Source organism: Lepidochelys kempii, chromosome 4, assembly GCF_965140285.1.
Source record: "Lepidochelys kempii isolate rLepKem1 chromosome 4, rLepKem1.hap1, whole genome shotgun sequence".
Taxonomy (NCBI): Eukaryota; Metazoa; Chordata; order Testudines; family Cheloniidae; genus Lepidochelys; species Lepidochelys kempii.
Window position 1 is genome coordinate 83,588,232 of NC_136383.1, and position 13,458 is coordinate 83,601,689.

Here is a 13,458-nt window from a genome sequence, read left to right on the forward strand (position 1 = left end):
GTTTACCTGCCACGTCTGCAGGTTTGGCCGATGGTGGCTCCCACTGGCTGCAGTTTGCTGCTCCAGGTGCTGGAAGCAGCGTGGGCTGAGGGATGTGCTGGCCGCCCTTCCCGCAGCCCCCATTGGCCTGGAGCGGCAAACCGCGGCAAGTGGGAGTGGCGATCAGCCGAACCGGCAGACGCAGCAGGTAAACAAACCGTCCCGGTGCGCCAGGGGCTTTCCCTGAACAAACGGTGGACCACAGTTGAGAACCACTGCTCTAGAGGCTCATGCACTGAGGCCCCAAGTTCGATCCCGCCCACCAACGACTGGGGTCTGTCGGTGTTACATATACTAACGCTCCTCTTTCTGACACAGTTTAGTTACTGATGGAAGATCAAGATGTTATTACCGAAGTCCCTGCAGCACTGAAACGGCTGGCCAAATACATGGTGCGTGGCTTCTATGGGGTAGAGTACTCACTGGTCCTTGACTTATTGATCCGATACCCCTGTGTGAAGGAGGATGACTTGTTGCTACTGCTCAAGTATGAACGCAAACAGTTGCGCACTGTCCTCAACACACTCAAGGCAGATAAATTTGTCAAGCTGCGCATGCGGGTTGAAACAGGGCCCAATGGGAAGAGTACAAGGCACAACTACTATTACATCAACTACAAGTTGCTGGTGGACGTGGTGAAGTACAAACTGGATCATGTGCGCCGGAAGATAGAAGCAGATGAGCGGGATTCAACCACCAGGTCCTCCTTCAAGTGTCCATCCTGCTTCAGCACTTACACGGACCTGGAAGTAAATCAGCTGTTTGACATATTCACAGGTATGCCAGCTAGGCTGCTCATCTGCTCTCATCCTTCAGGAAATTGTTGGCAGCATTAAATGTGTCTGCACCTGTGCACATTTTGTAATAGAACCAGGTTGGTTGGGTTTGGTTTTTGGACATTTGCCCTAAAAAAAAGTAGAAGGAAATAACTGGGCTTTTAGAATGACCTGTGGTGAAGAGGAAGGGTATTCCTGTAGCTAAGATGCAGTCCTAGGATTCAGATTTTAGTCTCAGCTCTGCTATGGACTTGCTGTTTGACCTTGGCCAAGTAGTTTAACCAAGTTTTATGTTGTCTTTAATTTCCTCACCTGTAAAATGCAAGTAAGTTGCCCATTTCACCTGGGTGTTTTGAGGTTAAATTAATTTAATGGTTATAAATGCATGAAGATCCTGAGGCAAGATGCCATAAAATATTAATAAAATACAGTATTTCAAATTGTTTTAACAAACCTTAACTAATTCTCCTAACACCAGAGGGGGAGGTATAAGCTTCCCCATTCTACAAATAGGGCAACTGAGACATAGAGGTTCAGTGTCTTCCCAAAGGCACATAGCAAGTCAGGAGCTGAGTTGGCATTACAACTCAGGAGTTTCTGCCTCCTCTTCAAGCCAACTGAACCAGAAGTTGCATTTCAGATTCACTGGACAAGGCATTGTGAGGTATGGTGCAATGGCAGTTGACACCTACACTATAAACATCTGGGTAGCTGATAAGGATGAATGACCCAGAAAGAACGAGCAAAGCTTGATTTTGAGATTGTAAGGGGAGTTTGCAGGGCTGCGCGCTGGCAAAATCCTTCTTGGCTTGTAAACTGAGCAAATTTGATCTGTAATCATTGAAACAATAAACATGGAAGCTGCTGATGGTGACACTTTTACAGAGTAGCTTTTCAGAGTAGAACTGTACACTTCAAACAGGTTTATTGAGGTAGAGGTACTGGTTTTTACTGCAGGATTCAGCTAGAAATAGCACCATTGTGTTTAAAAGGACACTGTCAATTTAAACATCAAATCTGCCTGAAAATATTTTACCTCTTGTTCTATGTTATGTCTAAGCTGAATGAACAAGTATAAGACATTAGAGAGAAGGAATTGACTATACAGAAGATGTTGCCAAATGCACAATTTCTCTTTCCTGTGGTAGTCTGTTTGTGTGGATCTTTCATACAACAGGTGTGTCAAAATCAGAGGCAAATGTGATTGTAAAATTCTCAATGTTCCCCAGGATTCAGAGGCAGGAACAGTATCAGCAACTGCTTTTTAACCATTTTTTTTTAAAGTAAATTTGTTCATCTCTAACTTGAAATCTGTTATTTGGGCATAAGCTTTCGTGGGCTAAACCCACTTCATCGGATGCATGCAGAGGAAAATACAGTAGGAAGATACATATACAGAGAGAACATGAAAGAATGGGTGTTGCCATATCAACTGTAATGAGACCAATTAATTAAGGTGGGCTATTATCAGCAGGAGAAAAAAACCTTTTGTAGTGATAATCACAATGGCCCATTTCAAACAGTTGACAAGAAGGTGTAAGTAACAGTCGGTGGAAAAAGAATTAGCATGGGGAAATAGTTTTTACTTTGTGTAATGACCCATCATCCACTCCTAGTCTTTATTCAAGCCTAATTTAATGGTGTCCAGTTTGCAAATTAATTCCAATTCTGCAGTTTCTCATTGGAGTCTGTTTTTGAAGTATTTTTGTTGGAGAATTGTGACTTTTAGGTCTGAAATTGAGTGACCAGGGAGGTTGAAGTGTTCTCCGACGTGTTTTAGCCCACAAAAGCTTACGCCAAAATAAATTTGTTAGTCTCTAAGGTGCCACAAGTAATCCTCGGGTTTTTTTGCTGATACAGACTAACATGGCTACCACTCTGAAAGATTTCAAGTTGATTGTGTCCCTTCAAGCAGCATAAATGGTTGTAGCAAGGAACTGAGTTGTTCTTCAAAAGTCTTATTCACTGGGGGAGCAGGTTCCTTGGCAAAGATCACTGCTGAATTTTTGCATCTTTTACTAACCTGTGAATTTCCAATGGGGGTGATGTTGCAGAGACTTTCCGCTGCACCTACTGCAATGCTGAAGTGGAGGAGGATGCCTCTGCGCTTCCCAAACGAGATGCTCGAACCTTGCTAGCAAAATTTAACGAACAGATTGAACCCATCTTCGCACTACTGCGTGAGACTGAAGATGTTGTTCTACCACATGATTTGCTTGAACCTCAGCCAACGGAAATTCCAGAGCTATCAGAAAGGTATGAAGAGAAATCCCTTCTCAATCCAAGTTATAACTTATGGAAAACCAAATGTTTTCTGGCTCACTTCTTCCAGAGCATAATTTAAGCTAAACTTGTAAATCTTTCTTCCCATTTAAGTGGAGGACAAAAAGTGGCCCAAGGTGGTGAGGTGAAATCATGTTGACTAGAATCACGAATTGTCTTTCAAAAGGCCACTAAGGCCTATTTTTACATAAACAATTTTAGTTCTGACTCCTGCGCATCTAAACATTGGCACCTTTTCTTCACTGTGCTTTCCTTAAAACTAACAGCCTACTCCTCTCTGTATCTGCCTAAGATCCTGCTAACTACTTAAAGAATTAGAATTGACACAATTTGCTAGGCTCTCCTTTGCTTCTTTCCCTCCCTGTCATCTTATTTTTCATGCCAATCTCTTCCTTCTCCTTTTATCTCCAACCCAGTTATCTGCTCTCTTGCTCCTAACTCCTTCCACTACTAACCTTAATCCCCTTCAGCCACCCACCTGTCTCAATTTCCTCATCATTGATACCATTACCAGTGACTCCTAGATCTGCCTTGTTGACAGGTTTGTTTTTTGTTTTGTTTTTTAACTTTCTCACTTAAGCCCTGTCCTTGCCTCATTTCTTAATCCTTCCTATTACCCAAGCTCTCAGCCTTGATTTCACTTTTGATTCTCCTCTGCCTCCTTTCCTGCACTCCCAGGCCGTCAAGCACATCTTACTGCTTCTTTCTCTACACTTCCAAAGTTCCAGCCCCACAAACTACTCATTGGCAGGCTTTCCTAACACTTCCTCGTAGACTACTGCTTTTTACTTCTTACTCGCTTACAAATAGGGATGGAGACAGAGAACTTTGAATCTTCTTGCACACCTGCCCAACAACTCCTTTGTCTCCTCTAAACTTTGTCATCCTTTCACGAAGTCTAGACTGGAGTCTCTTTAATGCTTCACTGAAACTACTTCTTGCTTAATATGTGCAAAGTTCCATGCATAGAAAATAATAAATAAGAAAACCTAAAATCCTTTTCTGTGCAATGTTCTAGTTTCATGGCTCTTTCTACTCTATTTGTCTTGTATTGTGCCTGTTTGTTTGGTTTTTTTTACCATAACTGCTTAACGTACAGAACTGTGTTATGTTTGGCATATCTGTAGTATATGGCACTCTAAAAACTCCCAATTATTAAATGTGTGTATTTACCCCTCAAACTCAAAGATTTTTTTTTCCCACATTGGGGAGAATTTCTTGCTTCTTAAAAGTTTTATATTTCTCTCAATACTACTTTTGGCTACTCTCTCGTTCTTTGCTCTCTACTGTCCTGTGAAAACCATGACATTAATCCTGACAATACACTTGATCCTAAAATGTATTCTAGAAAAGGGTATGCAGCTATTAACAGCTCAGAACCACACGTTAATCATGGGTTGGGGAGGAGATAATTTTGTCTCAAGATACAGTGTAGCTGGCCAAACTGAAATTAATCTTGTGTCAGTTTCCTTGATTGAGAGATGAGGTGGTGGTGTGTTTTTGTGTGTGTGGCGGGGGGGGGGGGGGAAGACTTTTAAATACCCTGAGGTTTTGGGAGAGTGACTCTCTGCAAGCAAGAATTAAACTTTTTTCCTTCAGCTTTGAACAGAGGGTATGTTCAAGCATCCTGGACTCCAGTATCCATCTTGAGAAATGGGCCAACAAGAATTCATCTGTCAGTAATATGTATGTTCAAAACTTGGTCATTGATTTCCAAGAGTCTGAGCCAAAGAAGAAAGGGAAGGAAAAAGTGATTAAAGAACATCCTATATGGATGTCCCAAAGTACTGTACAAGGAGCATCTTCAAATGCAACTGATTCCAATATTGGTAAGACAAAGTTTGAGAACCTAAGATTTGAATGTATGGTCATGTGTTGATATGGCTGTCTCGTTAGGAATGTACTGTAATTAATTCTCTCCTCACCCCCACATTAGTAGCTGGTGGATGCTCAGCACTTATGATAACTGTCCTCATGTAGGGACCTAAATACAGATTTAAGAACCTTGCTTTATGCACCAAATCCTGGAAAATCCCTGTCTTTTAGTAGCCTTATATTTTAAAATGTCTTTTTGAATGATGTATTCTATGTAACAACACATCTTTGTAAAGCTCTTCTCAATCTGGGAAGAGCAGGAAACTGAATGCTTCTTTAGGGATATTTATATCTGTACAAGTACCTGTGTAGGGAGACTTCTGCTAGTAGAGGGCTCTTTAATCAAGCAGACAAAAGCTTGACAAGATTCAATAGCTGGAAGCTGAAGCTAGATAAATTCAAGCTGGAAATAAGGTGTATTAACCGGGTAACTAACCATTTGAACATCTTGCCAAAGAATGAGGTGGATTTTTCATTCCTTGAAGCCTTTAAAACAAGATTGGGTATCTTTCTAAAAGATACATTCTAGGTCAATCAGACATTATGATCTGTGATATATAGGAAGTAAGATTAATTGATACTAGTTCCTTCTGGCCTTTACAAATATAAATCTATACAGAGCAAGATTTTTCAAATGCTAGTAGTGATTCAGCATGTTCACTTAGACACTTTAAAGTGTACTAACTTTCAAAAAGTGCTGAGCACTCCCCTTTGAAAACTGGGTGCTTTTTGGGCACCAAGTTGAGAGCGACCTTATTCACTAGTCACTTATGAAAACGCTGGCCTTGGACTCCAATAGCTGAACATGAAGTTTGGATTAGATTTATGAACAAAGATCCAAAGGTTTAAAGGAATATTCTGTATATAAGGCTGGGGGTCCAGTCTACTGATAAACAGGAAACCAGTATTAACAACAGAACAAACCATTAAAGTAGGTCAGTTTAATCAAATATGATCTTGTTCAGAATTCTTCAGTAGAGGAGTAAGTTATATAAAGTGCCAGATGCAACTACAAAAAATATCTTCAGTGGCTCAATGCTGCTTCTGTAACTTAAATAAGAAGCTATATTTCAAACACAAATCTAATTTTATTTCCTAACTGATACATCTGGTGCTGAATTACAGAAGAACCAGGGTGCCATGTCTAGAAAACCATTGAAACAGGTATGCTCAATATCAGATACAATAACTACAGCTGAGATGGCTCTCTATATATATTTTAAAGGAGAGCTGGAGGTGCATTTACTGTCCATCTCTTTCCATCCCATTTTAATACACTTCATATACCCTGCTTATAAATGAACAGGAAAACACTCATTCCATTCGCTTGTGAAAGATGTCTTATAATCCTTTGATTGCAATTGTCAAACTTAAATAGGATTGTTCAAGTGGAAAATTACTGGTCTGTTTACATGTTAATTGCTTGTGGCTTATTTGATGCTCTCTTGTTTTTGGGAACAGAAATGTCCAAAGAAACGGATGACTGTGTTAAGGAGGCTGTTACTGATAATGAAGTAATAAGGACCCTTCTCATCCATGAATCTAAGTCTTCCTCTGGCACAGGGCATCCCCCTCCTCGTGCCAAAAACAAACTGCATGAGTCAGAAAGTGACACCAGTGAATCAGAGGAGGAGGCCAAACATGCAAAACCTGTGGTAGTTAAAGCAGCAGGGAGTGACTTGGAACAAGAGGAGCAGGAAACACTGGATCCGACAGTAATGGTTGCTGGACAGACCCACTTGTACAGTGAAGTTAGTGACAATCCAGAGCTAGTGTCACTTATGACAGATGAAGAGAGAGAAGTTTACATCAAGGTGGGACAAGAAATGTTCCAGTCTGTCTTTGAGTAAATGCATGAATTAAAAAGCAGTTGTTATACCACTCGTGTAAGTTTAGATGTTCTGCAAAGTTCTTTCTGTAGCTTAACCTACAGTAGTTGTCGGGTGAAACAAATGTAAAGTTCAGGATATTTTTGTGAAGGTGGTGGTGAGGTCTGAATCTGCTCCTTGGAGAGCCTGCTATTTATTTTTTGCTCATGTTATTTCTCTAAAGCAACAAAGTGAAGATGTTGCAGATAACCTTGGTTGGTTTCAGTCTAGAGCAGGGGCAGGCAAACTTTTTGGCCTGAGGGCGGCATTGGGTTTCAAAAGTTGTATGCAGGGCCGGGTAGGTGGGGGGCGTGGCCTGACGACTGCTCCTCCCCCACCGCTGCACCATCCAACCCTCCCTTTTCTTCCTGACTGCCCCCCCCTCCTGGAATCCCTGCCCCATCCACACCCCCACTTCCTGACTGTCCCACCAGGACCCCTGCCTCCATTCAAAACCCTATTCCGGCCCTCTGACCTACCTGACCCCTCTCCACCCCCGCCCCCCAACTACTCCATGAACTCCCTTGCCCTCTGTCCAACCCACCTGCCCCCTTACCGCGCACAGAGCACCGGCTCAGGCCAGGCTCTGCAGCCCCCCCCCGCCCAGAGCATGGCGCTGGTGGTGCAGTGAGCTGAGGCTGCGCAGGAGGGGGAACAGCAGGGGCTCAGGAGCCGGGCATGAGGGTCCCATGGGTTGTAGTTTGCCCACCCCTGATCTAGCGTATTTAAATTGTTTTTGTTTCCATATAGTTCCTGTTTGTGAAACAGTCCTAAATTTTGTTTAACATGCTAAGTATTATACTCACTTTTGCTTAATATGCTAAGTATTGTAATGAAAAGACAAAATGTAATGCTTTAATTACTTTAGAAGCAGGAATCATCCTGTTTGATCAATAAATAAATTGCAACAGGACACAATTGTCTGAGTGCTAAAATATATGCCTAAAACCAAGTGACAGTCAGAACCTAAATATTAAAAGATCTAACAGGTCATGTAATCCATCTCCCTGCCAAGGCAACATTAGATTAATTTCCCTTTCTTGATAAGCGAGTTAAACTCATTGTTGCTGTAACTCCTTCATGCCAATGTGTCCAACAATTCTTCTGGAGTGTATGCTTATACTGAGGTGGAGTATTAATGGCAGACAGAACAATCACAAAGGGATGTCCCTGCAACAAATCCCTGCTCCCAGATTTCTCTTTCTAGAGTTAATACGAATACTTGAAATCAAAGCAATGAACAGTCATAACAGCTTGACAGATAATTTAAAAAGAAAATTGTCTGGATTAGCAAAACTGTCCAAACAAACAAACCCACACAGTTAAGAGAGATTACCAAGTGCTCTGCAACTGATCCCTTTTGGGACGGGGAGAAATTTAAAAAATCTCAGGGTAAAGTGTGAGCTGAAGTCCTGGAGAAGAAGTGGGTTCGATGACGTGGGCTGTAGCTCACGAAAACTTATGCTCAAATAAATTTGTTAGTCTCTAAGGTGCCACAAGTACTCCTTTTCTTTTTGCGTATACAGACTACCACAGCTGCTACTCTGAAATCCATAGGAAATGACATCATTCATAGAGTCCAAGGCCAGAAGGGACTATTGCAATCATCCAGTCTGACCTCCTGTACAACACAGGCCACAGAATTTACCCATAATTCCTAGAGCATATGTTAAAAAAAAAAAAAATCTCCAACCTGATTTAAAAATTGCCAGGGATAGACTCCACCATGACCCCTAGTAAACTGTTCCAATGATTAATTACACCCACTATTAATTTATTTCCAGTCTTAAGTGCTGCAGTGTGTTAGCCTTTGTCTGCTAGATTTGAAGAGCCCATTATTGAACAGTTATTCCCCTCTAAATATTTATAGACTAATCACGTCATCCATTAGCCTTCTCTTTAAAATCAATAGTGTGCTCTTTCAATCTGTCTCTATAAGGCATCTTTTTCTAATCCTTTTCAATCTATCAACATCCTTTTTGAATTGTGAGTACCAGAACACGACACACCATTACAGCAGAGATTGCACCAGATATAGAGGAAAAATAACTTCTACTTTTATTGAAGATTCCCCTCTTTATGCATCCCAGGATGGTGTTTGCTTTTTTGGCCAGGGTCACACTGGGAGCTCATGTTCAGTTGATTATCCACCATGACCCCCAACTCTTTTTCAGAGTCAGCTTCCCAGAATAGAGTCCCCCACCCAGTAGGTTCGTATGGTCTGTTTGTTCCTAGACGCATATCTTAACAATTTAGCTGTATTAAAACATTCTTTGTATGTACCCAGTTTACCAAGTGATCCACACTGCTCTGAGTCAGTGACAGTTCTATTAATTACTTACCACTTCCCCAACATGTCAGCTGCAAACATTTTCAGTGATTTTATTTTCTTCCTTAACATTAAATTGCATATGTTCAAGAACTGATCCCTGCGGGCCCCCCACTAGAAACATCTGCTCAGTGATGATTCCATGTTTACAATTCAAGACCTATCAGTTAGTTAAACCCACTTAATAGCATTCTATTTTTTTAATCAAGGTTGTGCTTTTTTTAGTCATGAAGCTTCAGGCTGCATTGGTAAATCAGAGGTAAAGCTTACATTGTTCTATGAAAGTAAATACACTCAGATTTACCATGTTACTTTGGTTTTGTAACTAGATTATGCTTCAAGCAGTAGTGGCAGGTACTGTATTATGCCTTTGGTCCCTAAAGGGTTCCTGGCCCATTCCCTTTTGATGTACTATTTCATTTCCTCTAAGCAATAGTTACCTTTCCTAGGTATATAGTGTTCTTGAGTACCTCTTTGCCCCTGTATCATGTTTGATGATGAAGCCACCAGAACACTGGCTTAAGTCTACTTTCTCTTGCAATCCTATTTAAAGTGCTATACACCTTTCTGGTATTATGTAAATGTAATCTAAGTTATGCAACTTTAATAGGATGATTAGGCTGAGGAGGGAAGGATAAGTTCACAGGATCCATGGACAAACTACAGCCCACAGGATCATCCGGCCTGGCCCTTGAGCCCCTGGCCCCTCCCCTGCTGCATCCCCCCACAGCCTTACTTTGCCACTCTGCCAGCGCTCTGGCCTGCTGCTCTGAATGGCAGGGTAAGGGGGAAGTTGGATAAGGGGCAGGATGTTGCAGGGGACAGTTAGGGGTGGAGGTGTGGATAGGGATTGGGGCAGTCAGGGGAAGATTAGTTGGGGCAGAGGTTCAGGGTGGGGGGGTTGGGATGGAGAACAGGGTGGTTGGATAGGCATGGGAGTCCTGAGGAGGCAGGGAGGGTGCGGGATACGGGGCAGTCAGTGGACAAGGAGCAGGGTGGGTTGGATGGGTCAGCAGTTCTGAGGGGGGCAGTGGACCAGGCTGTTTGGGGAGGCACAGCCTTCCCTACCCAGCCCTCCTACAGCTTTGCAACCCCAATGTGGCCCTCAGGCCAAAAAGTTTGCCCACCCCTGGACTAGAACTACAGTTGGAAAAGTGAGGCATCGTCATGAGAACTATTTTAGCTTGGTGTAAAAAACAGAAGCACCTCTATTCCACAGTAGATACATCTTACAAAAGGCAATAGCTCTAAGGCAGGGGTCTTTTTGCCATTTCAAGTGTTCTGAACACTTGTCAAAATGGGGGACTGTAAAGATATAGAAGTGATACCTGGATCAGCCCACCAATAACCATACTACAGCATTTAGCCTCAAACCATTTTTCTTGACGAATGAAATGTTGGGAGCCCTCAGTGTAACTGATGTGAAAGTGAGTCCTTGAGACATTCTGCCTGAGGGCTAGTCTGTCTGCTCAGTTCTTTATTAAACAGCTGAAGTTGGAAGTCTAGACACAAGACAGCTGAGGCCTTGGGCCAGGTGACTACTCACATGTACACCCCAAGCATTGACTGTAGTGCTTTAGGAAAACTTCTGCTGTCTACCAAAGCGACAGACTTAAACAGTAGACATAGCTCGTTCTATTCATTTTCCCTGTGGTGGATCAATGCTGACATGTGGGTGAATTCAGAGAATGCCTTGTTCAAGGAACTTTGAAATTCTAAAGAACATCTTAAAGCACTCATCACTATGAAAAGGTAAAAAGAAAAGCTGTAGCTCCTAAAAGCTTATGCTCAAATAAATTGGTTACTCTAAGGTGCCACAAGTACTCCTTTTCTTTTTGCGAATACAGACTAACACAGCTGTTACTCTGAAACCTATGAAAAGGTAGTGATTTCTCCTACTCTAACTGTTGTAATTGCAGCAGGGAAGACTGTTTTGACCAATAAATACTGCAACCAATCTTTAGTTCAATGGCTTAAGTGGCATAACCATCTGGCAGATTCCTAGGCCCATGTTTGAACCATATGTTCAAATACAGTATCTGCAGGCTTCAAGATTACCACAGAGCTTAGGGGTGTCTTTTTGGCTCTGAGCAAAAAGCAAACAATCCTTATCACAATTTAATCTCTATAGAGAATAGAGAGGCTTGTCCCCTCTGTCCATTTCTCTCCATGCCCCCCCCTCCATTTGTACAGAAGTTGTGCAGTAGTGAGGAGCAGTTATTAGTGGGTCTGTATTACTCCCCTCTTCTGGACTCAAGCAGCAATGCAGCTGCTGAACTTGTTCCCCCAGTTGGAGAGAATGACTTCGACTGTCCAATGATCATCAAACAATAAGGAAAGGAACTACTCAAAGGATGCAATTACTGGAGCCCCAACATCAGGGATGCTTACTGCACCATGTAGGGAAACAGCCAAAAGAAGATAGAATTAGGATAAAGAGTGAAACATTTAAGTCAGGTATTTCAAAAGTTACAGTTCTCATAGGTGGTACCAAAAGGCCCTAATGGTGATAAAATACAAGCTATTTTTATATTTGTCTACAGTTCAATAATGTACTGCTATTAATTTTAAATTAGTTGATACCCTAAACATGAATATTCACTTTAAGGATTTGGCTAAATAAAAATAAGTGCTCAATATACCTGAACTAAGAAGTTAGCAATTGAAAGATTGCGGTGTTGATAGCCACAGAAATCTGCTTAGTTCAAGTATTGATTTGTACTGTCAAGTGTTAACTCTAGGTTTCAAATTGGCATTTTGTAAATAAATGTTAGTTAAGAATTATTAGTCTTGCTTATTGAATGTGTAATGGTGTTAGTTTCTAAAATCTTGACTGTATGCTAATATCTGAACTGTTAAGTGTATTCAGTTTACATTAAGGTTACAAAATTCAAAGAGTCTAGAAATGCCAAAGTTCAAAAGTAAGTGAACTGGACAGAGCTGGAACAAGGTAAGATTTACTTTGTAATTAGCTAGCAGATGGATGTGGAAGACACAACTACAGTTAAAATTGGGGTACAGAAGCAAGGAACAGGCTACATGTCTTGAACTTAGAGCCCAGTAGTTTGGTGTGTGTGTGGTTTTTTTCGTTTGAGGAATAGCACTGATAGTTTCAAACTTCTTATATATGGGATCATATTACCTTGGAGGAGGGGGCAATAGGCAAGTCTTTGAGATCATCCTTGGGAACAATGACCAATGCAAGTGTTAACTGAAACTGACTCTTGTAAATTAGGCAGTTAAAAATGAAATATTAGAAGTCTCCCTCAACACTGCCTTCCCTATGAAATTTGTCACTGGGTGCTATTCAAGTTCACTGTTTTATTACGTGGCAGTGACTTTGAGGCACTGCCCTTTACACCAGGGAATCATCAGACACACTCTTGACAAACTAAACACAACTGAATCCAGTCAGTTTATACGTTAGAAGTGGTTTGTGATTATGCCAATGTAGTTTTACAGTCACATTTTCCTATTTCTTAAATTTTGCTTGTTGTGTAGAAGACCTATTACAAACAAAGGGGGAAAACTGATTATACAAGAAGTACTCTCAAATGCAGATCAAAAACTTCTACTCCTTGTTACAGTAAATTTAGATATGAAACAATTGTAGGCAACTATATTTTCAGAGCCATTTAAATTGTTTGCAGTGTTTACAGCAATGTTGGGCTCACCCTCATATAAATTGTGTAAGGATTTTTTTTTTTTTTTTTAAATCCAGCATGTAGGAAATAGTAATGATTTCTATCTCCTCTCCAAAAAGTTAAGTGAACTCATAAAAATTAAGTAGATTAACTTAGAAAATATGGCTGGTTGTGGGAGGCAGAATTCAGAGAACTTAGAGTAATATGAATGCTTCCATTGAAGGCTACATTTACTCTTCAAGCTAGGGGTCTGATGCCCAGCTCTTCCGCAGATGCTCAAGGAGAGCTAGCCTGAGTATAAACAGCAGTACGTCTGAAGTAGCACAGGAAGCAGTAGTACATACTCACAGGATTCAGAGATAGTGTATTCAGCACGGCTAAGTCATACCAGTGCCCCTGCCACCACAGCTACACTAATACTCCTGCTAGCTCTTATACATGCTCACACTAGGTTGATATGTGAGTTGGCACTCCCAGCCCTAGGTCATAGTGCAGATGTAGTCCAAGATGACAAACACTCCTGTTTTCCTTACAAACACCAATCATCTGCACGGGCACATAACAGCTACACCTATATAGTACTGTACCAGGTGAAGGGGAAAAATCTGTGGGATTTTTTTTATTTTTTTTTAAAGAAAGCTACC

At 41.4% G+C, this 13,458-nt stretch overlaps 1 protein-coding gene across 1 annotated transcript; it reads left to right on the forward strand.

Annotated features, from left to right (window-relative positions):
* Positions 1-368: 368 nt before the first annotated feature.
* On the forward strand, positions 369-7,710 carry LOC140909993 (general transcription factor IIE subunit 1). Its single transcript, XM_073340093.2, has 4 exons — positions 369-816; positions 2,870-3,071; positions 4,698-4,927; positions 6,435-7,710. Exons 1-4 carry the CDS (start codon positions 369-371, stop codon positions 6,821-6,823), a joined length of 1,269 nt encoding a protein of 422 aa, XP_073196194.1. The 3' UTR covers positions 6,824-7,710.
* Positions 7,711-13,458: the final 5,748 nt, after the last annotated feature.

What these genes read in the sequence shown, in the direction of transcription:
- LOC140909993 (XM_073340093.2), top strand. Translation starts at nt 369, where the DNA reads ATGGAAGATCAAGATGTTATTACCGAAGTCCCTGCAGCACTGAAACGG. An exon ending in ATTCCAGAGCTATCAGAAAG is followed by an intron (nt 3,072 to 4,697) that starts GTATGAAGAGAA and finishes TTTTTCCTTCAG; the next exon opens with CTTTGAACAGAGGGTATGTT. An exon ending in TGCAACTGATTCCAATATTG is followed by an intron (nt 4,928 to 6,434) that starts GTAAGACAAAGT and finishes TTTTGGGAACAG; the next exon opens with AAATGTCCAAAGAAACGGAT.